The sequence below is a fragment of the Hypomesus transpacificus genome, chromosome 22, assembly GCF_021917145.1.
Source record: "Hypomesus transpacificus isolate Combined female chromosome 22, fHypTra1, whole genome shotgun sequence".
NCBI classification, from domain to species: domain Eukaryota; kingdom Metazoa; phylum Chordata; class Actinopteri; order Osmeriformes; family Osmeridae; genus Hypomesus; species Hypomesus transpacificus.
In genome coordinates, this window is record NC_061081.1 from 420,027 (window position 1) to 446,589 (window position 26,563).

A 26,563-nucleotide genomic window follows, 5' to 3' on the forward strand; every position below is an offset into this window, starting at 1 on the left:
TGTTGCTGCCTGTGCTGCTAAGATTCGAAGAGAGTCATTTCCATGATTGCCCACAGTCAAATCAGGCCCTGCTGGATTTGTACTACTCCAGATTTTGGTCGATAAGACAAGCTGGGGCTCTGGTCAGTGCCGGGGACCCCCAAGAAAGAACAGGTGCAGTCAATGTTACTGATTTTGCGATACTCTTAGCGAATCCAAAATAAGCCAGTAAATCTTTTTTTTTTTTTTTATTGCCACAGTTGGACATTCCCTTTTGGATTGTTATCATGTAATCTCTCTGAAGAGGGAATGAAAGAGGGTTTGTCCCGCATTTGGCTCGGTCTTATCAGAAGCCCTCAAAGGGAAGAGGAATACCTTGAATACAAGTTCGAAAAGTGTGTGCTTCGCCTGGTGGTTATACACTGGGTTCATTTTTTTCAGATCAGGTCCTATGCCTATGATATTAGTGACAAATAAATATTGTTTATATATATGGGAATATATGTCAATATTATACAATACAGTCTTCTTCCATCCACTCAATGAAAGAAGTGAATGGGATAATACTATTATCATTGACTCATAACATTTGTATTAGATAAGATTTGGAGTTCGAACAATATTTTTTTTTTTCATCATCATTCAAAGAAATGTGACAATTTTAGAGCAATTGTCATTTTTTCATGGTTTGGGGTTCTTTCCAAACTACCATTGACACATACTTGCCATGATTAATCGTTTAGAACTTGGTCCTTGCATTTCTTGTAAGAATCATTGTACATCTCGACATATCATCTCTCACTCTGATAAATCGCACCTCTTCAGTTCTTCGCTATGACGACACCGTCCTGTTCCGAGAGGCAATTTTCCCCCCGATGCATACACGACTGGGGCCAAGTGCGCGCACCCGTTGCTGTCATACGTCACTGCGCTTGCTCGTCTTCTCGCGCGCTGGTTAAAAAGAAGGAGGAAAGAGCAAGGAGAAACATGTGAGCGCTTTGAGGATCTAGGGAGACAACTTTGTGCTTACTTTTTTGACCAAATGCACCAACCACTGTGCTAATACGGAATTTACTACAGAGGGAACGATACTAACTCTGCTCATAGCAATTCAGTGTTTGTTTGTTTTTGGTTTGTATACTAGATGATGGTTTTAAAAATATTTTTTGTACTATGCCATTATAATCAGCACTTCCATTAATTTATGTGTTACTGTTTTTATTTAGAAATAGTGTTGATGCACAGACATTATACAAGTAAAAGTTGCCAACACCTGTAGAGATTTTGAATATATAATCTCTTTAGTGGCAAGATTACTGCATTTCTTGGTCAGTGGTCCAAATTCGTTTTGTTTGGAACATTGCATTTAATATGAAGCATTTGAAAATTGTGCTGATGTTGGCTATAGCAGTCAATGTGTGGGAATGTGGAGATGCAAAATTCGGCGAGAAGGGAGAAATTAGCCCAAGAAGACGGAGATGTTATGATGGAAGCATGCCTAAGCGAGTGAAGAAAAGGGAAAGAAAACTGTCACTGGACAGCGGCAGCAGCGGAGAAGTTTGTCACAGGTTGTACCCTCGTGGGTCCTGCTGTCCCACCAGGCGAGCTGCCTATCAGATCCTCCACCGGCGCGACGCCAGGGTATGTTCTGCATGTTGCATTCTTTCATTGTAAGTGCTGTCTTTACTGCCAAACGCCTAGGGGAACGTATTTACAGCGTTATTGTTCTTCCGCCGCGGTGTTGACAGCTGAATTTACAAGATACATCATGATGGGGGATGGTGGATAATGCTAGCTACCACTTACGAGTACGACACACTCTTCACTCGTACTTCTTCGCAGTTTTTTGTAAGTTTCTTTCCAGTTAAATGTTAACTTCATATTAATTGAGGAAAATAAGTGATTACATAGTGTTTTTAAGAAAGCCTTCAACAGTATTCGGTCCATATATTAGACTATTTCCGATTATCGCTTGCTAGTAGGAGCTGTTTTTGGCTCGAGCGTGTCCAACGCGCTTCTGTTACCATGGTTATCAACCCTCATAACATTTTACGTTTACTCTCGCAACAGAATATCAGCACGAGCGCTGTCCAAGTGAGTCAGCAGCACTGGAAGTTGACCAACATTGAGTGATTGTTTTAGATTAGTTAGATGTATTCGCTAGCTATCATTTTTGACAGTTTATATCATAATTTTATCATCATGTTTATTTTTTATGTCAGAATGTTTGTGATGAAATGTACTTAAATGCAAACGGTTAATTTCGATTTGTATTTGTTAATGTCCTGAGACTGAGTTTACAGTAAAAATGCCTATTATGTAAACCGCAAACATGTCGCTGGGTGGTATCTCACTTTGTCTGGTGACAAAAAGCCATATTGCATCATTTAATTTGCTCAAGTCATGCAAATAAGAAGGAAAAACTGAATGGAACAAAAAGGACTCGACTTCTCCTCCTCCCCATTACACTGCCCACACACGGAGTCGTTTTTGCTTATGGCTAAAGAATAACAACACCATTGTGTTTGTTAGTTTCACTAATGGGTGAAGCTGGAGAACATCAGTCTCTCAGAGTCCTCAACCCTGTCCAAGTGTTAATGCCTTTGAGAGGGTATTTGTCCTTCGCCCACCCCACTGGTGCCCCCCCTTCCTTCACTAACTTACACCTATTCCCAGTGGACAAGTGTTTTGTTAAAGCTTTTTTAACACCAGTCTTAGTGTTGCCTTCACCAGAGCTCCTTTTCTCCAGCAGCCAAGAAGGCTGAATGTGTGGTGGCTTTCTTAAGCCATTGCAGTGAGCATGTATTAAGACTGAATGGTTACACTTTTCTCTCTCTCTGTCTCTGTCTCTCTCTCTGTCTCTCTCTCTCTCTCTCTCTGTTTCTTCCTCCCCTGTGATTTCTGATTTTCTGATGGTGGGACCTTATGAGGTATTCTCAGCCCCACATTGTCAGTGATTGAATGACAAGTGATTGTTTTCAAGTGTGTCTTTGTGCATTGATATATTTGTTCCAGCAATTTAACTAACAAAAGCCATTGTGAGGATCCAATCAAAGAAAAGAAAAATCCTGTAACAGCTGCTTGCTGTCAAAAGCCTATATACACATTAGCTTGTTAAACTCTGCCTATAATTCTCTATGAATGTAATTTAAAAAAATATGCGAGTACCCTATCCAGCTTACTGTATGAAAGTCACACTAGTGGATGTTAATGATTAGGGCAAATTGTCTTCCATGCTCTTCTGGTTCACTTTTTTAGACTAATCTCAGCCTTAGACCGTTCACTTTTGAGGAACAACTGGGTGAAATTTAGCAAAACACAACAAACAAAGGTCCTCTTGTTCTGGTTTGGGTGATGGCAACATTGGAGCCCATCCCAGCAACATATGGGCACAGGGCATGGCTGAAAGCACACAAATACTCCTCTCCACGGACCCGCTGCCAGCCCATGGCACACAGAATCAATGGGCAATTTAGAGCAGGAGGGCAGGCATGCCCTCATCTCTACACAGCATGGCTTTTGGGGGGGGGGGGGGGGGGGGGGGGGGGGGGGCAAGGATGGCAGGGCACGCCACACCACTCAAAACGCGCCTCCAGGAATGAGCTAACCTGACACTTGCCTGCCTGCTTGTTTGCTTAGGCTGAAATGTCAATACTCGATGGGAAAATAGGCCACTACAAATGTGCTCCAACTCTGAAGTGTCCTGGATTTGTGTAGCATGTGTCTTGACAGCAGAAAGGACGGTAGAGAAAACAGTGTGTAGTCCAATCTCTGGATGGGTTCTGCTGGATGTACTGTACAGTAGGCTGTGTGTGTGTTCACAAAACAGCCTCTAACAGGTTGGGCAGAGGGCTGAGTCGTGTTCCAGTGGAGTTTTTGGTTTCAATAAGAGGGAGGGAAGTGTCCATATGTTGAGCCCATGTCTGCAGTTCTAATTGACTTAGACAGACTGCTAATTTGTTGATACCAGTGCGGGAATGATGTGCCTGTCTATCTGTAAATTGATGTTTATACTCAGACCTCACACAGAGTAAAGCACTACCAGCCTGCTGGCCTATCCAAGCACATGCCTGGAAACAGCATAGATTACATTGTGTTTTATTACATCCAATTTGTTGCGTAAATAATCCTGCTAATTTTTCGGGGCTTAATCTTTTGTTTACTTTTGTTTAGTGACCCTAAGTAACACTTCAACCCTCCTAATTCAGCTTCATCCATTTCAGGACCCCCCCCGAGTCTACCTGTCATGTGAAATGTAATTTGAATTTAACTGTTTGTACGCTTAGGTACACAAGCCTTGAGTGAGTATGTTTTTTCAAAAAGACCAGGGTGTTCCTTTAAGTTCCTTTGACTGTTATAAAAGTGACATTAAAAGGTAATCAACACTCATTTTGGTGCAGTTTCTGTTGTGAGATAAATTCAACTGAATTTTAAACCTTGGAGCATTTACTGTATGATGTGTTATTGATGTGCGCTATATATGATAATGGCCAATATCAACAACATATCCACTAATTTAAAGCTGTGTGAATAATTTGCCTTGCAAAGTGTATGTTGGGTCAAAAGTCAGAACACCCCAGAATTGTAATCAGCCATTTGTCCTCGTTGCGTGTGGTCCACAGATCTTCTCTACCAATAATACAGACTGTGGCCGGCTCCTGGAGGAGATCAAGTGTGCACGCTGCTCACCCGACGCCCAGATGCTGTTCCACACACCTGAATCGGAAAAGACTGCCCTTAGGGAGCCTGACCTCCCACGTCTGTGCCAGGACTACTGCCGCAAGTTCTACTATACCTGCCGGGGACACATACCAGGTAACCAGGCCGTCAACTCCCACAAAAGATCAAACAATTCCCAACTCCCGACTCCCAACCAAACTTGCAGGTTTTTCACTTGCACAACAAACGGACATGTCAGGTGGAATATCCGAATATTTATTCGTCCTGCCTTACCTCACCTGACCCCAGCCCTCCCATGAGTCAGTCTGGATGCTTCACTTACCCCCACATGTGGGTTAAAAGGTCTGCTACCCACACACACTGGCAGACAGTGTGGCCTCCCCACCAGCACTTTGATAATTAGTCTGCTCACTTGGGCACTCAAGGGAGCAACAATTGTTGTGCTCTTTTTTTAACAGTTTGGGCAGTAGGCTAAACCCAGCGAGCTGTTTAACAGCACCAGGTGGAGGGGATTTGTTTCTCCTGGGCTTTGAGTTAAATGAATTTGTAAATTATTATTAAACTTTTTCATAGATTCTGAATGTGGGGGATTGTTTGAGTTTTATTTTGTTCACACAGAGACTCTCCTCTGAGATGTGCCCTTAACAGAAGCTTAGGCCCTATTATGAGAATCCTGGAATAACTACGCGTCAATCAGATATTTAGACATATGCACTCTCAGACACTCCTACACATACACACCCCTCACATACACACCTAATCTGCCAGAGAGCTGTTGCTAAATGAATAATTTTATGACCTGTTTCTTCCCTGGGTCCATATTTGGCAAGCTCCATGAACGCTGATGTCAGCCCCCCCCCCCCCCCCCCCCCCCCCCCAGTGCCCAGCCCAGCCTGCCTGTCTCCCTCCCTGCACTGTGTGGGGGATGTGTAAGCATGCTGGCTCTAGTCTAGACATTAACACCCCTCACCCCCTAACACAGCCACACAGCCCCCCCCCCAGCCCCCCCACCGACACCTCTCCGTGCCTTGCCTCACCTCTCCCCAGCACCACTAATAGGAACGCGTAAGCAGGTCCAAAGCAGACACAGACCATGTCCTTGTTTATAAAAAAATAAATGTAAAAAAGGCCACTCAACATCATCAGTTTGTTTTCCTTGGTGGTTAATTCGATGGAACGTAAACACAATCAGAGTGCTGCCTTGCTGGCCTCAGTATCCCCCCCCCCCCAACCCCCAACCCCCCCCCCCCCACACACACACACACACACGTGCTAATGATTTGAATTGACACGTTTCCTACTGAATATGATGGTACAGTGCGGAGCTAGGAGCCGTTTCTTGAAGCTTTTGTTGGCTCCTCTGAAGCGCCGCTTTTGCCTGTTACCTGCACGTTCTCAGTGATCAAACACTCTTCTTTTTCTTGCTTCTGAAGTCCTCTCGTTCTCTTGCCAAGTCTTCTTCCTATCTACATCGCCATAACAGATTAGATCTGCCCTAAATTTGCAAACAGACAACAGTGTTTCAAACATTCAAACACAGTGCAGCGAGCCACCCACCCGCACAGCACGCGACCCTTACTCCCACTGCACTCACACACACACGCACACACACACACACACACACACACACACACACACACACACACACACACACAATCAACAAGGGTTTGCTGTTTGACACATGAGTGCTCATAAGAAGGGAAGGCTATTGGAGCAAAATATATATAAAGGGAGGGGGAAACAGAGGGATTCAGGGGTTACATTGCTAACCAGTTAGTGGACAAGACGCAGTGACGGGGGGAGATCAACAGGGGGCTCGAGACAGGGAACCAGAGCCAGAGGGGGAGTTATTCCTCCTCCCTCCCCAGCCTCACTCCTCCCTCCCCTCTGCAGATCAGCATATGTGGTGACGAATGACACATTTATTTTTCTACAAAGGTTGTGTATATGTAAAACTGCTGAAGTGCATCAAGATGTCAAGTACTTTGGGTGGCCACCCAGGTTGTCTTGGAAGATAACCAGATGGATGTATAACTTTAGCACTGGGGAGCAGGGATGTGGATGAAGGTTTTCTCTCTTTCTCTCTTTCTCCCTCTACAGTTTGTTTTGAGGGCCAGTACAATACAACTGGGCCTTGTTGAGGAGGCTATGCTGCTCCCTGCCATATGTTTAGGGATTCATTTCACCATAAGTTGTTGCCTAAATTGGACAGACCTCTAAGTACATATCATTCTAAATACAGCAATTTCTTTTACCTGTGGATTTCTTTTTAAATTTCTTTTGGGTTAAAGAGCCTGAACAGCTTGTCATTTTTAACAACAGATGGTTTATGTTTGTGGCCATTATAAGTGGTCCTGGACAATTATGGTGACATACTAAATTACCCACATTTTATATTCAGTAACACTTATATTTGTATCAGAGAAGACAAAATTCAAGCTCTTGTTCGGTACTTGTTTGCTGGAACATGGAGATAAGCATGTTTCAGACAGCTGACTAACAGTATTAAAATGAAACGGTAGCGTTTACAGCATCCTAAAATGTCCTCCTGCTCCAGTGAAATCCTCCCCCTGCTCCAGATTAGGCCATGTACTTAACTTGTCATTTCTCCATAAAGACATTTACTGGCTTGACTCTCACTTTTAACATCCAGGCCCATCACCCTCTCCTTTCCCTTCCCTCTCTCTCTCCCTCCCTCCTTCCTTCCCTCTCACCCTCGCTTTCTCCTTTCCTCTTTCCCTCCCTCTCCCCTTCTTTCCCTGTACCTGAGGTCCCCCGACCAGCATGATTAAGATAAGCGAACACATGTAGGTGGGTGGCATTGCCTGGGAGTTCTCCCGGTGTGTTTGTGTGTCTGTTTGGAGTGTGTGTTTGATCTCTGTGTTGTGTTTAGATGTTTGGGAGGATATCCTATCACCTCCAGTTATGGTTTGGTCAGGCCCTGTGGTCGATGTGGGGGGGGGGAGCCCGGAGTGGGGGATGAGATGAAAGGAAGAAGAGAGGGAGTCCTGTTTGTGTTTTTATCCCTGGTGTGTTTGCTCTCCTCTCATCGTCAGAGGGACTGGCCCGGGAAATATTTCACTGGCAAGGTTGTTTTTAGGTCGCGTAGGGGCTCCTGGATTTACCAAGTTTCTTCTGCCATCTGTGTGTGTGTGTGGTTGGGGGGGGGGGGGGGGGGGGGGTATTGAAACTTGTAATAATGTTGTGAGTGACTATACCTGGACCCCGGAGGTGGGTGAGGCGCCTGAGTCTGATTGCAATGTTTTCCTAGATCACTTTGTTCGCACGACATTGGAACAGCGTTAAATCAGCTGGTGGGTCCAAAAGAAATAAAGGTCTGGGGGTGAAACAGCAATGGCATTTTTGCTTTGAAACTCTAAACCAATACTGCCGAATGCCATCCATCAGCATTGGAGAACATCATTTCTTGATTTGGATTTGAGTGGAATATTTCTCTGTTCAAAAATGAGACGTGGTTGTATGTGTGTTTGGGAGGCGAGGCTGTTCATTAAACAGGCAGACGTCGTATGTGAGGCCTCTCACGTTACACATGCTGCGCCCATATGTTGCAGAATCATTCGATAACACCGTGCCATGCTCCAACCATCCCACATTTCTTCGCTTTTTTCTTCACTCCTCGGTTTGTTTTGCCACAAACACCCTGTCATTGAACAGAATAGAATAACAGACAGTCCTTTGATGAATTCAACGATGAGTTCTATCATAGCTTACATTACATGTAATCATCATCCCATTGCTGTGCCTTGGGCTTTTGTAGGTGTCTTGAAGAAACATGGATAGCGGAATCAGAATCTCTTTATTTGCCAGAGAAAGTAAGCTTTGATCCATAGTTGGAGAAGCAGACACCATTACCTGTCTGAAGCCAGCATCCTGTTAACTCGCTCAACATTTCTCTGCTTGTCTAGCCAGGCTTTGGCTCGTCTTGCCAAACTCATACTCTTCCACCCCTTACACATTACACACACGTACAGTTGCACACGGGCACACACACACACACAGCTGTTGCTATGGTTAATTATTATAACTGGTATGTTGTCAGTTAGGTGTCTATCTCTGTCTAACGTCTGTCTGTTTATCTGTGTGTGTTTGTGTGTGTGTGTGTGTTTCAGAGCTATTCCAAGCTGATGTGGATGAGTTCTGCCAGTACTATGGGAGGAGAGACGGCAGCTTGTGCTTCCCAGACTTTCAGCGAAAGCAACCGCGGGGCCAAGACTCCAACTACCTGGGAGATGAGAAGCTGGAAGACAATAGGTTAGTTTGTCTCCCGTAAATCTGTTTTTTTGTTCAATTGTGCCAAATATATCAAGCGTTCCCATAATATTCCTCACATAAGGCTGTTCCAGGTAATCTCTTGCTGACCTCAGTGCTGCAATTTGTCACTCTAACTCATCACACAAAACTAGATATAGTTCTGACTGTCCACCAGTCTGACAGCCTTGTCCGAATAGCTGTGAAGGGGGAGGTCACTGATGCAGCTCCAACCACATGTTCCGGAATGCCCCCGCCACTCCAAACTGATTTTCTGATCCCAAAGCTGTTTTTTGTTTGGTGTTTGTTCAGGGTAAATTCACCCCAGCTTTGGACGCACAATGAAATTGCTTAGCCTGCGTCATAGGCAACCCCACTCCCTCCACCCCACCCCACCCTCCACCCTACCCCACTCCCTCCATCCACCCTACCCCTCTCCCTGCCCACCATAGGCAGCTTTGACCTTTTACCCTTTTGAGGGAAGCCCCCGAGACTAGGTGAAAGCTTTGGTATGGCATGCCAAATCCCCACCACCACCACCACCCAAAAAACAAAAACAAAAAAACGGTGTGTGGGGCAATACTGTCACTTTACTGACAAGAGGCCACCAAATTAGCCATCATATTTTCTCAAAGGGCATAAAAAACCTCCCCAAAGTACCTTAACTGGCTTCCGTTTCCCTTCAATGTGTAAGCAGCACGTTGTGCTTGACCTCCAGCCTGCTCTGTCCTTGAGGGTCCACACGAACGCAGCAGTGAGCTGAGGCTTAAATGGTGCGTTCCTGTTTGATTGGTCCCTCGGTCTTCTCTAATGACAAAGCCCCAGTTGCCTCCGATTGAGGTTGAGGAGAGATACATTGCTCCTTTCTCAGGCCTGAGAGCTTCTAGAGGGACTCTGAAAAAAGAAAACAAAAGAGAGAGAGAACAGGACGATGACTATGGACTGTGCTCCAAAGATGCACTCCTCCTCATCCCTCATTCTGAGAAGTCCAAGCCACCCTGTCTATGAGGAGAGAGGATTTTCCAATTAAATCCAGTCGCAGATGTATTTTTTTACAGGTTGAAAACCGCCAGTCTGCTGACATCATGAGACCTCCCACTCTAAACAAGGGTGGCCAAGGAGAGAGAGTGAGGGAGAAGAGAGAGGGAGAGAAGAGAGAGAGACAACACAACTGGCCGGCACGTCAGAAACCAGCCCTGTCGCAGTGACATCATACTGAAGTCCCAAACTGCAAACTTGAGAAAGATAGATACTGACACCCCTGTCCTTCCCTCCCTCTCCCAATAGTCAGCATCCACCCATCAGATATCGCTCAGCGTCAAAAAACTACAAACAAAAACCACCTGCTGATCTGGCAATGTTGCGTTGTTAGCTAGCTGTGTGGTAAAATGATCTGTGCTGTTCCCCTCCCACATTACATATCAACTGTGGTTAGAGCGGCGGTTGTTTCACAGCTTGAAAACCCCTGAAGAGTCGGTAGCATACTGTGTGTCCCCAATGCACATTATCCACTGCAACTGACTGGAAGCCAATGATACTGTGTGAAAGATTTTTTGGGCTTCAGTTAGGACCCAGAGGTTTTCCTTGTTGGACCAGATGATAGGGACAAGCTTCCTTCCACAAATCAACAAAATCTATACTTTGCTCTTTCTCTGTACCTCCAAATCCTCTCTCTCTCTCTCTCTCTCTCTCTCTCTCTCTCTCTCTCTCTCTCTCTCTCCCTCTCTCTCTCTCATCACTCCTTCCACTCTGCTCCCCCCCCTCTCTCTCTCTCTCTTAACAGGATTATCTCACTTGTTTACCCCCTGACCTTTTGTCCTCCCCTCTCTCCACCACCACCACAGTCTCCGGTCGCCCAAGAAGCACAAGCACAACTGCTACTGCGCCGAGGAGGTGCTGAGCGGGCTGCGGCAGCCTGTGGGCGTGGTCCACTGTGGGGACGGCTCCCAGCGCCTCTTCGTGCTGGAGCGGGAGGGCTTCGTACGCGTGCTCACCCACCGCATGGAGCTGCTGAAGGAGCCCTTCCTTGACATCCACAAGGTGGTGCAGAGTGGCCTGAAGGTGAGGAGGACAGGCGTCGTAGAAGGCGGGAGGGGAAAGGAAAAAGGGGTGAAAGGGGGAGAGAAGTGAAGGTTACTGCAGGGAATTACAAACTAAAATTGATAGGGGGGGGGAGTGACTGTCCTCCTCAGACATACCTAAAAAGTTTAAGGGTGTTACGTTTTAGCCTGTGCGAGCACTAGGGTGGACTGTGGTTAGCGTTGAGAAAACATCGTTATGATATTGTTACCTACTGTTGTTGACAGTTAAAGCTGAAGTAGGCACTTTCCAGACTAGCTGGAGACTAGGGAGAAATCGAGACATTCTTATTCTACCACACCAGAAGAATTGTTAACACCTCAGAGTGCCGTTGACGTCATTGACTGCCTCTGTAAATGTGGAACGTTTGGGCCTCATGGACCGAAATCGCTTTTAAAACCAGTTCACTCACCATTGTAACACCCAATTTAGCAATTAACCAAACTAACAGCCATTTATTAATTGCTCACATGGCTAACTTATACATTTATATTATCCTCTTGTTAAGGGAGGGTACACATTATGCCCCCTGCTAATTTGCTGCTAATTTATACAAGATGTTGTAACAGCTCCCTAATTGGCCAACATAATGCCTTACACATTGTTTCTATACGAGCACTAAATATCCCATAAGGGGAAAACTAGAAGAGAAGGATAATCCTCTGCTCACATATTACCCCAGCGTCTCACACGGAGCTAGAAGACCGTTTTTGGTGTCTCCCCTCACAGCCCCTGTCTGCATACTGCCATTGCTAAAGAAAACATGTCTCTGCTGTCTAGGCCTTTCTCTCTCTAATAGCAAGGGGTTTGAGTCAAAGGCAGAGAGAAAGAGAGGGAGAGAGAGCACTCGCCATGCTACTTTGCGGTTTCCTCGAGACAGGAAGCCAGGACATGTCTGCACTTCAGAGGGGAATTATCGCCTTTTTTCTCTCAACGTTCGCTCGCTCAATCTCTCCCTCTGACTGTCAGTCCGACCTCCCACCGGTATGGAAGTCAGACTTCCAGAGAGCGGGATAAGAGTTGTAGAGGAGACCTGGGGTGGTCAGGGCCAGGGCCAGCCTCCGCCTGAAAGATAATGTTCTACAGCCGTTTGTTTTGGCATACTCTCAGAGGGAAGGAGGACGAGGGAAGCACACCCACAAGTGAATTTGAAAGAAATGCAATCACCACCAGCCGTTCTAGCAGTAGGGTTAGGGTTGGCATGGTCTCCGGGTAGAAATCGTTCTCAATTTTCTTTTTCTTTGTGGAAGCCTTGGATCTGTGTATTGAGCGTTGGAGGGCTGTGCGGTGCGGGCATGGTTTCCAGCCAGATGTATACTACAGAAGCATGCAGCGTTGTCTTGTATCACGCCAGTTGTGGAAACACCATCCTCGTAGCTGTTAAGGATTTGGAAGCTTTCAGATATCGTTTTTTAATCCGGCGTGAAATGTAAAAAAAAAAAAAATTCTTCTTCTCTTGGATATCTCATCTGCCTCCTGCCACTTTGACCGAACATTTTTCAGTATTTTGATCTCAGATACTTTGTCCGATGTTTACCAGCGACCACAACAACAGGCAAAAAAAAAGCTGTTTGATAGATAGCACCAGATGGCAACCAGAGAGATGAGCTTGAGTTGGTATGATGGTGGGGCACACGCCACCACACCACACAGTTTATCTAGCACGCAGGCGTCCCTCTCTAACCTGCAGGAAAAATAAGAACCAGAGCCTATGAAGTGCCAAGCACACCCCAATGGCTGGACATGCAAACAAACAGGTCCACCGGGACCAACCTCCCCCCCCTCAACCATCCAGCCTGCGTCGTATCATCATTAAACCTAACTGGTTGCGGATAAAACAATCATTAGAGTAATTGGAGGTGGCTCAGGCCCACCCCTAGGTTGGGGTGTCAGCACCAGGGGAGGGCTAACATGTTTACTCCGCTGCATCAACAGGACGTGGCTCAATCTACACAGATGGAGGGATAGAGAGACCCAGGCGTCTCTCGGGAATCGTGGCGTGGGATGGGGGGGTATGAGGCGTAGATAACATGTTTGTCGCTGCCCCTCACCCCCCCCCCCCCCCGCATGTCCTTTGATTGCAATGTACTGTGTTTGCCCCGTCCCGGAATCCCCCCCCCCCCCCATGCTCTCGCTCACCCTCGTCCTGCGATCCCCCCAGTGACAATGAAGCCGACTCGCTTGGAAACAAAGCTGGCGAGGAGTCTCTCCGCATCGCCGTGGGTGTTCTCCTGAAACTCAATCTCTGCTCTCCTCCGTCACACACACACATATATCTTCCTGTCCTTTCAGGGGTGTGTTTAAGAAAGGGTACAAAACTGGCATTCTCTTCCCTCTATAGAGCCTCCTAATTTACAGTACACACCTACTCACAGAGGTCGGTCTGTCTTGCCCTCTGTTGCCTGACATATTCTAATATCCTTCCTTCATCCTTCAACTGCCATGATGTTAGTCCCCAAACACATTGGATCAGTTCCTTTCATATGTCACAGCTAAATGGCTATGGCTCATTGGGATGATTGGCTGTTGTCACAGGCCAGGATTAGCTGCTTCAAAGCGGTACATCCTAATAAAGATGCCACACACAAGAAGAACTTCTTTTATGACTGGTTTTATGACTGTGCCAGCTGTGCCAGGCTATTTGGTATGTTTCAGCTGAGCCCCAGCATCTAATAGCGACGTTGGCTACAAAGCTATCTTCCACAGTTCACTTGTTGTGACTGTTGTTTCTCTCCAAGGAACCTGCTTCCAGATGCTACACAGCAAAATCCCAACATACATTCCCACATGTAGAAACTCCCATAAACCTCGCTGTATTTAGCACTGGCTATACATCTATCCTAAAAAAACACATCAAATGTCATCTTTGATTCAATAAACAGTGACAGATCGGCCTTGTGTTCCAAAAACGCACCCAGGTTCCAGTAGTTATAGCAAAATTGTTTTTTATGTGCCAGTCCGATAAGCGTGTGGGTTAACACTCCATTGAAGAGTATTAGCCTGTCTGACAGGTAGCAAGAGGCCCGTAATGAAATATTTCACGGAAAAAACTAATCGCTCCCCACGTGTTATTCTCTTCATCCCACCCCAGACACTCTTATCCAGATCTACTTACAGTAAGTACAGGGACATTCCCCCAAGGAAAGTAGGGTGAAGTGCCTTGCCCAAAGATACAACGTTATTTTTTGGCACGGCCGGAAATTGAACCAGCAACCTTCTGATTAATAGCCCACTTCCCTAACCACTCAGCCGTCTGACCCCCAGTACTCTGTCCATGAGAAACGAGACCCCTCCTCTGTGCTGTCACACTGGTGAACGAGAGCCAAAGGCCTCAAGTCGTGTTCATGTCATTATTATCACTATTATCCCATTCACGTTATAGCCTACCTCGCCGTATGGTAGTGCTAGGGGGAAAATGTGTACATTTCAGGGGGAAGGGCTTTGCCTTTGAGGAAAGGGGGTTGGAGGGCATTGTTTTCCTAGCGGACGGTTCGAGTTAGTGAAGATCAAGAGTTGCCGGGCAACAATTTGTCAGCCCAGCTAGGCGTCAAGGGTCTGGATAGAAGTTTCTCCTGTGCAATCACCTCAGCTCTTTTGCACTATAAGTGGAGTGGTTTCCAGGTCTGTGGGACTCAACTAGGATTTTCTTACACAACCCTCTTCTACCTCACCCCACTTTGCTTTCCCAACTTTCTGTGGAATGTGGCTGAGAAATATCTTGAACAAAGATTGAGACATAAAAGTTCAAGCAGGTGTTTGGGGAAGAACAAAAAAACGAACAAAAAATGTTTAAGTTTCAAACCCTTTAATGGACTGTTGAAGAATAATGATAATGACTAGTTGCAGGTTGACATGGCAACGTGTTTTGTGGAGGCTGACTGTAGTGGAGGGAGGGAACACAATGACATCATCGTGTGCATTGTCCCCAGCAACGAGACAGCAGTGTTCTCTTATGACCGCTCACTTTAGGGGGAGAGGGGAGTGTGTCTGTGTGTGTGTTTAGGGGTGGGGGTGAAAGGGGGATGTCAGAACAGAGGATGTCTGGATGTAGAAGTCCTCGACCCCACACACAGTAAAACCTACCCAAAACAACTCCCCTAGTGTTTTATGTCAATGATGGAGCCAATGTTCTGGTTACACTGTAACTCCCCATAATAACTACCAATTGGAGAAGGTTGCCAACAGTCTCTCCACACCTCTAACTCTGGCAGCAGTGCATACAGTATATCTGGCCCAGGTTAGTGTTTCGTCCTGATCAAAGTTTCCACATTGGCCCTGGTGGGAGAGAAGCTCCAGTGGAGAGTTGTGTTTCTCATGGCCTGGTGCTGCTGTGGGCCTGCTGCAGTAGCTGCTGATTAACTCAGGAACTAACAGTTCAGTCTGACAGACCTCGGCCGTCTCATGGTGGTCTCCCTGGCCTCAGCTCACAGCTACGGCTGCTCAGGAATTCTGCTCTCCGACCTGCTCCCGCTCACTGTATTTACTTTCGGGATCCGGGTCGCTGAACCTCAAGATTTGACATGTGGGTCAAGTATTTTTGAGGTGAATTTAGGATCGGGAAGGCTCCCTCTGAAAAAAGCCAAACAATACTTTTGTCCTTACACCTCCTGTCGTGAAGAGAATCTTGTATTGCCAGCATCGACCTGCAGCTTGCTTTATGCATCCCAACCCGCCACCTTTTATTGGACCACATTGATCTGACATTTAGTAGGCACCATAAATTCTTGCGGAGAGGAACTGTTGTCTTTGGAGCTGACATTTATTTGTCACCTTTCACAACTTCTCGCCTCATTCTTGGATCGATGGGAGCACCCCGTCTCCAAACTTGTGTCTCTATTGGCGTAGGTGGACATTTTCATCACATTCCAATGCGTGCAGTCATGCCGCTGACGTGACCATGTGGACTATGTCACCGCTGTGTTTGGCCTGGGCCTGGCCCAGTGCAGTCCAAACACAACTGGTGGATCCAACGCACTTGAACCAATTTATGATGTGTGTTCCTTGGCCTGGTGACACAGACTACACCTCTCTCTAAAGCCTTCTTCCACCGACGTCCAAAACGCAGACCGCCTCCTGCTCCTCTCTTTGCCGAATTCCTTGTTAAATATTTTGAGAGCGAATACCAAACGGCTGAGACTGCCCTGCGCGTCCCAGACATGATGCCACCAGGTCCTACCTCTCTAGGGTGGCAGCAGGAGGACTTATTGTCTTCGTTCTTGTATTTTAGAGAGCTGTCATGCTGTTTTTGGGATGAAAAACAAAAAGGCTCCAAAAATGTCAGAATCACGTTTTAAACATTCTTAACACCCAAGCCTGGCGTTCTGTCCATTCCCTTGTTGGGAGGGAGGCATACACAAAAAAAGGGCCGACCTGACTGACTTGCCTCAGGGACTGAAACGCTATAGCTGCTTATTACAACTAACTATGATGGGAGGACCACCATGGTAGTAACAACAGATGTGGTAGCCTCCGGGGTGAGACAAAGGTTTACGTATTACACAAGCAATTTAGATGTTTTCTAAACATGTTGCCAAGACAGTGGGAGTTGGCAGCCCCTTCCTTGTTTAGGTTTTCCTTCTCTTTCTTCCCCCCCCCCCTCTCTCTCTCTTTCTCTCTCTCTCTAGAATTTAGCTTAGATTTGGGGGAGTAGGGTTTGGGGGGTGAGGGTGGAGAAAGAAGGCAATGAAGGACCCTGCACTTTTGTGCTCTCTATGAACTGCGAGTGAGCTAATAAATTCTTTCAGCCACTCAGTGCAGCATTCACGGATATCCCCCGAAGATTACACACACAAATCACCGCACAATGGAGGCCGCCGGGAGGGCTCGGGGCGTCGCACCCCCCCCCATCCACCACCGCCCCCCATTCCCTCCAACCTTTGGGACGGTTACACACAACCAGGATGGAAAGATACGGGATGGGGGGGATGGAGGGTGGGGCACTGCCCAGAGTCAAATGTTTTATAATGGTGTGTAATGCAGTGGTCAAGCAGGGTGGAGGGTGGGTGGAGGTCTCAGTGTGACAGGGTATCTATAGAGACCTCGATGGCCAGAGAGCTAGCAAGCGGGATGGAGAGAATAAAGGACAAATGAGAAAGGGAATGTGAGAGAATTAGAAGAAGTGGAGAAGAAAAGAGAGAGAAAGTAGTGGCAAGAAAGAGACAAAGTGGGGGGCAATTGGCTTTAAGTGTGTGTGATGTGTGTGTGTGGGGGGGGCGGGCGGGATTGGCTTTGACTCTAGCTGGGACACAGCAGAGGCGAAAGGGAACATAATTAACTCTTGAATCCTTTGTGCTTCTCATCTGACTGCAGGGCGGTGATGAAAGAGGCCTGCTAAGCCTGGCATTCCACCCCAATTACAAGAAGAACGGCAAGCTCTACGTCTCCTACACCACCAACCAGGAACGCTGGGCCAGCGGACCGCACGACCACATTCTCCGTGTGGTCGAGTACACTGTCTCCAGGTAATGGGGACCCTGTGGTCAAGAAAAACTAAACAAAAAAACAGTTCTTCTTTTGTGTTTTAATGTCATAGTCCAAAAGTATTCAACGCCTAAACCACTCTTGGTCCAAATAACTCAACTGATCTTGCCTGTGACCTTTGCAGCGTTTGGAATAAAATATTGTATAATACTTTTGTAAAATGTAGGAGAGTTGAAAAACGTTTTTTCTTTTTTGTGGGTTTGGATATATTCCCAAATACACACCAGTCCCTCAAAAACGCCTTTACTGTCAGCGATGGCATTTCTAGAAGAATATAATGATATAATTATACAACGTGTCTAAATGACTCCTCTGGTGTTGTCTTATTCTGCAGCTTAGAGACCACTGCGCTTGTTGCACAGCGACACGCGATTAAGAAAACAAACATCTAACTAACCCATTAAAGTATTACGTTTTATTATCGTAATCACCGTTGTACGTTTGCTTTAAAGACTTAATTTTGTCAAAGCTGCAATTACAATCTTGCCGGCATCATCATGGGCCATGCAATAAACAGATGAATCCTGCTTTGGTATTTCTACAGTCAGTGCCTAAACGTGAAAATCCTTCTCTGGCAAAACACTGAAAATAAAAGGAATCTTACTGTCAAAAACTGTTGCCCAAAATAACACCTCATTAAACATTTTATTACCCCAAGCATTACGTTTGAAGGATTTGATTACAACTCTGAGATCCACCCCATTTTAGATTTTTGACGATTTGACGACACATCAGTTACTGTCAAAAATGTTGTGAGAAAACAAATTAAACCGACTCAATACCCGGGCTTGTTGATGCATGTCAGTTTACTTTTGCTCCATAACATCAATCCCCTTCTTTATCAGGACATGCACAACACACATATTATAGGTCTCTTAATTAGTCTCTGAATGGTCTGATCACACTAGCTTGAAGAGTTGAGATGAGGCCAGTTGTACATAATGTCTCATAAGTGCTGTTGTACCTGACACTGCCGTGTTTGGGCCGCACCTTTAGGAAGAACCCCAACCAGGTGGACACTAGGATGGTGCACGTGCTGATGGAAGTGGCGGAGCTCCACAGGAAGCATCTGGGAGGACAACTGCTGTTTGCTCCCAATGGGCTGCTGCACATCGTCCTGGGAGACGGCATGATCACGCTGGATGACATGGAGGAGATGGACGGCCTCAGGTGAGGCCCAGGGGCTCACATGGTCACCGTGGAAACTACCGTTTATAGGTTTCTAATTAGGGATTCTGTTTTAGGGTGAGACAGTCGCCTAGTAAAAAAAAGAAGAGACAGATATAGATTTTAGGTATTTTTATGTGATATATATTCCATTGATTCCATTGGATTCTTTGTCACTGTAGCTAGACCAGAGCAATACAGTATGATTTGACACTGTGGTTTTGTGCATGTTTGTGCAGCGATTTCACCGGGTCAATTCTGAGGGTGGACGTGGACACGGATGTCTGTGCGGCCCCTTACTCCATACCCAGGAACAACCCGTACTTCAACAGCACCAACCAGCCACCGGAAATCTTCGCTCACGGGCTGCACGACCCAGGCAGGTGTGTACAGTACACTAACCCTCCACCTGGGATATCTGGTCGCTGTGCCATAGAGCTCTGACTCGAACCCAGTTTCTACAGGATATGGTTGCATGGCTGTATATTTCCTACAAATAAGTCATGCATTCTGTCTAGGTGCGCCATTGATCGGGATCATGTAGACGGCAATGGCAGCCTGCTGATTCTCTGTACCGACGCCAGCGGGAAGAATGCCTCAGCAGGGAGGATACTGGAGATGGCCAAGGGGAGAGACTATGGTAAGTTCCCAGGCCTGTCCCAGGCTGCACTGGATTTGACCTTTTCTGGAGTCTGGAGTAGATTATTCCTACATTATTGTAGCTTGTTATGAAATTGCTGCTTTGTCTGACCCTTTTACTTTGAATTTTACGGTCTCTCAGTTTGGTAATCTGGGGTGGAATCTTGAGAAAGAATTAGAAAAAAATCACAAAAAAAAACATTTGCTATGTTCTGAGAAAGGGTAAAATATTTAAAAAGTGGCTTTGATTTTTGTGCTACTAATGTCAAATTTTTTTGCGTTGTGAAAACATTGGTTTGGTTTTCATCCAACATGCAAGTACACGCTCGGATGGCCAGCGAAAGAGAAAGAGTTTAGATAGAACAGCGAGTTGTGATCCACAAAGATTTTTCCCTCGCACCACATTGCCAGGGAATGTGAGCTTGTGTCCATGAACATGATTCATAGCTGTCAGAAACAATCAGCTTTGGGATGATGGGTTAGTATTGTTGAAATCCATGAAGAGCCCAGTTCATCTCTCAGTGGAACTGATATATCACGAATAATCAATACCAGAAGACTGGCCACACTTTTTTCACAAACAAACAATAATTTTGGAAAGTTTGGTCCATGATATGTAGAGCTGCTAGTTTGTTTTTGCCACACAATAAGTCCTACATTATCCACCCCCATGAAGAATAACCCTCCTACACAGAGCTAACTCACCCCTCACCCAGGAGGACTCTGATTGGGCCTGATTACCTCCGACCTTGTCCTGGCGCTGGTACTGAGATGATGGAAAAGGGTGTTCTCTACTTCCTTGATTACAAGCAAAACAAGTCCTCGGATTGTTTAATCCCAACACTACTATAACTTTAATATAACTCAAGAGAAGCGGAACAAACCCTAATGGCCTCACATTAGTTTCAACATGATTTAGTTCATCTAAATCTGATTTTGTGCAGCATGGTCAGGTCTTCTGACGCCTATTAAATCAACTTCAGATTCAGCCTTTCCTAACTACCTACCGTGCCTGCCCTGATTGAAACCGCCCTCCGCCAAGTGCTAATAGACTCCTGACAGATCACCATAAACATGGATATCCTTTTCGCGTCCTAAGCAAACGCAGAAAACAGTGCTCGTTATAACAGGCATAAATCAGGTTGAGGTCTCGGAGTGCAGTTGGTTAGGAACCTACCATGGCAGGGTGCTGAGTGACGTCGTGGTGCCATGTTGGGCAGGAGTTTATTCTCTCCCTGTTGTGTGAGCAACAGAACAACCTAGAAAAAGTACATCTACTGACAGGCATATGATCATAGTTATTTATTTACTTTTTTGTTTTAAAGTGATTGTTTTAATTCCAGAACTCCCTCTATGAACACACTACAAACTCACAGCTACTGTACACTTCAGTCCTTGTAATTAAATCTCACCTTTGTAGTACCAGGCTGGTAGTTTAGCTTTCGACTGGCTTTCCTAATATCGCTTCCGCCAGCTGTCTTTCCATGTCTCCTCCTCTTTGCTCCACAGAAAACGAGCCCTCCATCTTCGACCTGCAGGCCAGCGGTGGGGGCGCCCCTGTGGGGGGGTTCTTCTACAGCGGTTGCCAGTCCCGACGCCTCCACAGGAATTACGTGTTTGGAGACAAAAACGGGTAGGCATCCAAACGCCCAGCCGATGAGACCCGCGTCGAATCAGTTGTTTAACACTTGCGGCGAAGTTGGAATAAAATACTGAATCCTGAGCTGGAAAAAGGAAGTTGGAATAAAATACTGAATCCATCCTTAAACAGAGTTTGTTGGCGTCATCCGTCGATTGGAGGAAATCCAAAAGAGCCTCTAGGAACACTCGCCCATTGACGTTTGTCCCCTTGCCTTGGTCCAACATTCCGCTGGTTTGGGGAGGGATGGGGGCATGACTGTTACACAACTGCCTCCAGCACAGTTCAGCTCTTCTAGTGTAAATTGAGATTGGATATCCTGCCCTGAACTGTTTCCCTCTCACCCGGTGTCATTCCCACTTGTCAGTGCTGTGTAATGTATCTCCCTCTGCTGATGTCAAACACTCACTTTTGTGTAAACAGAGGAAATAAATAGGGTAGAGCAAGGGGGGAAGTGCGCTATCAGTAGATGGCATTGAGCTCGGAAAAATCTGATGTTGGATAGTCTGCCTCATTTCAGTTCACCCGGCCCATTGTTGTGATAGGGCCAAAGCGTTTTTTTTTTTCTAACAGTGTGAATGACACAATTTACCCAGGCCAACAAAGACAATTATGACACCTTTAAATTCTTCACTAATGGTACAGAAATGTTACTGCAACTGGGAGCTATAGTTTTGATGTGTTTTTCATGTGTGCCTGTTGGTTTTGTGGGCCTGTGTGTGTGTGCGTGTGTTTTGGTTTTAGGAACCTGCGAATCCTCCAAAAGTCGTTGACGGCGTCCGGGCAGCAGCTCTGGGAGGAGAAGGCTCTGTGTCTGGGCAGCAGCAGCTCCTGTGGCTCCACCCTGGTGGGCCACATCCAGGGCTTTGGAGAGGACGAACTAGGTGCGTTGAAACCAATGTCTCAATGGCATGGTGAAACCATAGCCTCAAGTTTGAGAAAATACTCTGTTTGACTCGAGATCATTTCTTTCACTGTCCTTTCTCTCTTTCTTTCTTGCTCTCTCTCACTGTTGCTCTCTTTTTGGCACTGCTCTCTCACGGTCTCTCTCTCTCTCGCTCTGTCTTTCTGCCTCTTGCTCTTGGTTTGTGAGTGTAATCTAAGTCAACAAGGCCTCTGAAATGCGAGGGCTGACAGATCGTCCCAAAACCACAGTTTACTTGGAATGACAGATGTCAAAACTCTGGAAAAATCCTTGTTTAGAAGCACAAAACTTTGTATAGGGAAAAAGGGCGCATGTATTTACACAGTGCATCCCTGATGTGAAACGTGCTTCGTTGTTCACTTTGTTGTTTGGTGGGAGGGCGTTCCACACCATCTGACTCTGACTAGGGTGTATCACTTTCGAGGAAGATTGAAACTGGAGAAAGAAAAGGGGGGGGGGGGGGAGTGTCTTAAGTTTTAGGTATTAACAAGAGAGAGTCACATGGCTGAGCGGTGAGGGAGTCGGGCTAGTAATCAGAAGGTTGCCAGATCGATTCCCCGCCGTGCCAAATGATGGTGTGTCCTTGGGCAAGGCACTTTACCCTACTTGCCTCGGGGGGAATGTCCCTGTACTTACTGTAAGTCGCTCTGGATAAAAGCGTCTGCTAAATGACTAAATGTAAATGTAACAAAGCTGTATTGGACGATTTGCCCATTGAAGGTCACAAACCGTGGAACCGGTAAAGGAAAACTCCCATCGCCCTTCCTGATGGTACTTTCCAACAGGATATTAAAGTTGTTCAGCTTCCTGGCAGGATAATACTGTCATTTCCATAAGATAGCACTGTGTCAAAGACTCCACTGGCTAGGCATGTGTTTGGCCACCTAGGTGGTGTTCAATATTTGTAATAGGGGTTGATATGTGTTATTGTTTACTCTGTGGACTGTACCATTACTCTGTGGACTGTACCATTTAGGTGAGGTGAGCTACACTACATTAACTATCCAGTCAAATCCAGTTGATACTGTCCTTGATCATATTGGCTCAAGACACATATGTGTCAAATCCCTCATGTTAAAGCCTTATTAACAACTGTGCCAGCCAAGTCTCTGGTGATCTAATTTTACATTTTAGCGGTGTGGAATCTGGTTGAGGTGGGGGGGGGGGGGGCACAGGCGTCATTGACAGATGTAGGGAGGGCCCATTGACAGATGTTCACAATTTGTCTGCTCATTAAATCGCATGGTTCCAGTTGAGAGTACGTCAGTTTTACGGTAAAAAAAACTCTGCTGAGGCAAGTGCAGCGCTGGAGGCACTCCTTGGAGGGGGAGGGACTTTCTCTCCATTCTGTTTCTATGGAGAGCAGAAATGAACTACAACAAACGACAAGGGACTACATTTCCCATCTCTTTCCTACAGGTGAGGTGTACATCCTGGCCAACAGTAAAAGCATGGCCCAATCACACAGCGGGAAGCTCTACAAGCTGGTGGACCCCAAAAGGTAAAAAGTTCCTCAACATCTCATGAGTCGGTGTGACTGTGTGAGTGACCGTGTGATTGATTGTACGTGCTTGGAAACGGTGTTTATTGATCGTTTTTGTCTTGGTGACTAAAGGGATAACCTACTGTACCTAAAAAGGTGCTCAAAATCGGTTTCAGTTTTAGCTCTGGTGATTGTCAGTGTGGCTTCTGCACAATGAAACACCAAAACATGAAAACATACTGGAGTACACAGTAGACATTCCCATTCCTCTCACTCTGGTTTTCACTGTCCTTCGTTCTACCCCTCTTCTTACACATCCCTCTCTCCAGGGATCTTATCCCCTTAAGAAAGCATCGCACGACCTCTGAGCGCTGGCCAACACAAACCTTGGGGCGGTAATTGGAGAGAAAGCGTACCATTTGCAAATGTTAGCGTAACATTCCTTAAAACCATCACGAACGAGCATACCACTCACCGGCCTCAGAGCGCTCCTGCTGAAGAAAGGCCCGCTGGGTATTTTCAGAGCTTTTGACAGCGGGGGTGTACACACTTGCGGTGAAACGCACCTGTCGAATAGCATCTGTGAACCAGTGTTTTGCTTGGTCGTAGTAGGCATATAGAAGACCTCCTGGATTATTGGGTTATACAGTGAAGTTGTGGTGTTCTGGGTGTGCTTGTACCCACAGTTTAGTTCAAGACAAATATGTGACTGCATTGTAAATTGTGTGTGTGTGTTTTTGGTGTATCCTAACGTCTGCCACGTTGTATGTGCAAAGTATGTAGTAAACAGCATGATGGATCTTTAATAACGATGTCTGTGTCAAGATCTAAATACGTCATTCAGAAAAAAACGATTCTCTCTGGGGACCAGAGAATACATTGGAGTGTATGAGTTATTATTATGAATTACCACCAAAGCACTGCCAGTATTTGCATAATGTGTTTCAGGCTTTGAGTGCCGATGATATACGACCCCAACAATAAGAAATTACATTGAGCACAACCAGATCCCCCTTTAGGGTCAAACTTGATTGAAAAAATTTGAGATCCATCTTTCAATAAGAAGTGTCTTTTTTCTATAATTCTCTGCCTGTGCAGTACAGCCTCCCTCCAAACACACATCCACACACACATACACACACCCACACATCCACACACACATCCACACACACATACACACACCCACACATCCACACACACATCCACATCCACATCCACATACACACACCCACACATCCACACACACATCCACATACACATACACATACACACACCCACACATCCACACACACATCCACATCCACATACACACACCCACACATCCACACACACATCCACATCCACATACACACACCCACACATCCACACACACACCCACACATCCATCCACATACACACATCCACCCACACATCCACACACACTTCCACACACACATCCACACACACACATTCCCTGGCCGTCCTTTCAACGCGCTTGATCGGTGTAGAGAAACGGAGCCCCTCGTGCTTGGTTAAGTCATTCAGCTGAGGCTGGCAGGTGGGGCATCTCAAAACATTTCACATGGAGCTTAAAGTAGAGGCTCGAAGGTCCAAGAGGTTCCCAAACTGATGTTTCCTTACGCCTTGCGTGTGTATGTGTGTGTATGTGTGTGTATGTGTGTGTCAGAATGTCTGTGTGTGTATGTGAATGGGCAGCGCTCGCACCAGAATCACAATAGAACTGGATCCCCCCAGCTAATTACTCCTAGGTGATGACAGTGCCACCCAAGACTTAGCACAATTAATTAGGCCCCAGATGTTGTTGCGGGGCCCCTGGCTTCTCGCTCTGTATTTATGTTTTCTGGCATGGGTGCATTTTTTCCCCCAAGAACAATTCTTTCCACCATCCACAGGGCTTGTTTAGTCTGCCGACTCTGCGGCACTGGAGTCTGACTCTCCACACACTCCAGCATCGTTATTAGTATCTCGTTACAATAGGGGGGGGGGGGGAGGAGAGGGTGCAAGAGAGGAAGGAGAAAGGAAGGGGTAGAAAGGAAGACGGGGGGGAGGGGTTTGCGAGCGAGCTAATGTGTCTGACCCTGGTGCGTTATCGAGTCGGGTGGTCCTCCGTCGTCCTCCTCTTCCTTGGTGCGGGGAGATGGGGACCCCGAGACAGGTTTCATTTGGGAAGGTGGTGGTGGGGGGGGGTTGTTATAGGAATGGGTGTCAGCAGTGGTCGGAGAAGCAGGACCACATCTCCACATGGTGTTTGGATCACTCTGTGTTTGGGAAGGTGGGGGCTGAATCACCTCGAACCCGGCACTCCGGCAGGGTAAACACCACCCTCAACCAGATGACTTCATCTTTATGTATTTGTTTGTCAGTTGGGGCACCCTCCAATAATAAATAGGCCCACCGTGCATTTTTTAAGATGTATACGTGCGTGCCTGTGAGTGTTTGCGGGCCGGCAGTGGACGAGACAGAAATGTTTCAAAACACCTCGCAGTGCTGTCCATTCCAAACCCGCACCATATGAATCCCACACACGCGTCCACAGAGGGCTGTGTTTGTTACTCCTATTTTTCTTTCTCTTTTTCTTTCTTCCCCCCCCCCCCCCCCCCCCCCCCCCCCCCCCCCCCCCCCCGCCCCCCCCCCCCCCCCCCCCCCTCATTCCTATAATTGAGACATAGAATGCTTCATTGAACAATTCTTATCTCAATTGCCCTGCCACACGCAGTCTGAGAAAAGGTCTTGTGGGAGTTTGTGTCATTTAAAGAGAGCCATTTATTTGTATTCCCGGCACTGAAATCAATTAAGAATCTGTGGAGTTTGAGGATTCCTCATCCTCGGGACAGACACACAAACAAACAAAGATAATATGAAACAGCGCAGATGTAATCTGGGACAGCACAGTTTGAACATCTGCTTTGTATATACAACAAGACAAACGGTGATGTTGCATGTTGCTGTCATGCTGCTGTGTACTGTACAATGTGAGATTCCATTGGGTCACTCCGCAGCTATGTCCCTCCCTAACCCCCCACCGGTAACAAACTCTCAAAAAAGCCAAAGAACTATGTCAGTTTAACCATGTAGAACTAGATGTGAAATGGCAAAGATTTAGCTTTGTCTGTCCATTTAAAACACAATTGTATTTTTTCTTTATCTAGGAGGCAAAAACGAAATACTTGATCCTAAGAGGATTTTCACACGTTGGAGTTCAGTCAGGTGCAGAGTGGCCTGA

At 46.3% G+C, this 26,563-nt stretch overlaps 1 protein-coding gene across 1 annotated transcript in view; it reads left to right on the top strand.

The window, feature by feature from the left end:
* The first annotated feature begins 930 nt into the window (after nucleotides 1–930).
* The window catches only part of LOC124484196 (hedgehog interacting protein), a 31,412-nt gene continuing 5,779 nt past the window's right edge, over nucleotides 931–26,563 (top strand). Inside the window, exons 1-11 of the mRNA XM_047045014.1 lie at nucleotides 931–1,620; nucleotides 4,602–4,794; nucleotides 8,790–8,931; nucleotides 10,773–10,989; nucleotides 17,317–17,468; nucleotides 18,484–18,657; nucleotides 18,894–19,037; nucleotides 19,173–19,294; nucleotides 20,803–20,926; nucleotides 21,677–21,816; nucleotides 23,277–23,358. Coding sequence (XP_046900970.1) covers nucleotides 1,351–1,620; nucleotides 4,602–4,794; nucleotides 8,790–8,931; nucleotides 10,773–10,989; nucleotides 17,317–17,468; nucleotides 18,484–18,657; nucleotides 18,894–19,037; nucleotides 19,173–19,294; nucleotides 20,803–20,926; nucleotides 21,677–21,816; nucleotides 23,277–23,358 — 1,760 coding nt within the window. The 5' untranslated portion in view covers nucleotides 931–1,350. The remainder of the gene's footprint in view (nucleotides 1,621–4,601; nucleotides 4,795–8,789; nucleotides 8,932–10,772; nucleotides 10,990–17,316; nucleotides 17,469–18,483; nucleotides 18,658–18,893; nucleotides 19,038–19,172; nucleotides 19,295–20,802; nucleotides 20,927–21,676; nucleotides 21,817–23,276; nucleotides 23,359–26,563) is intronic.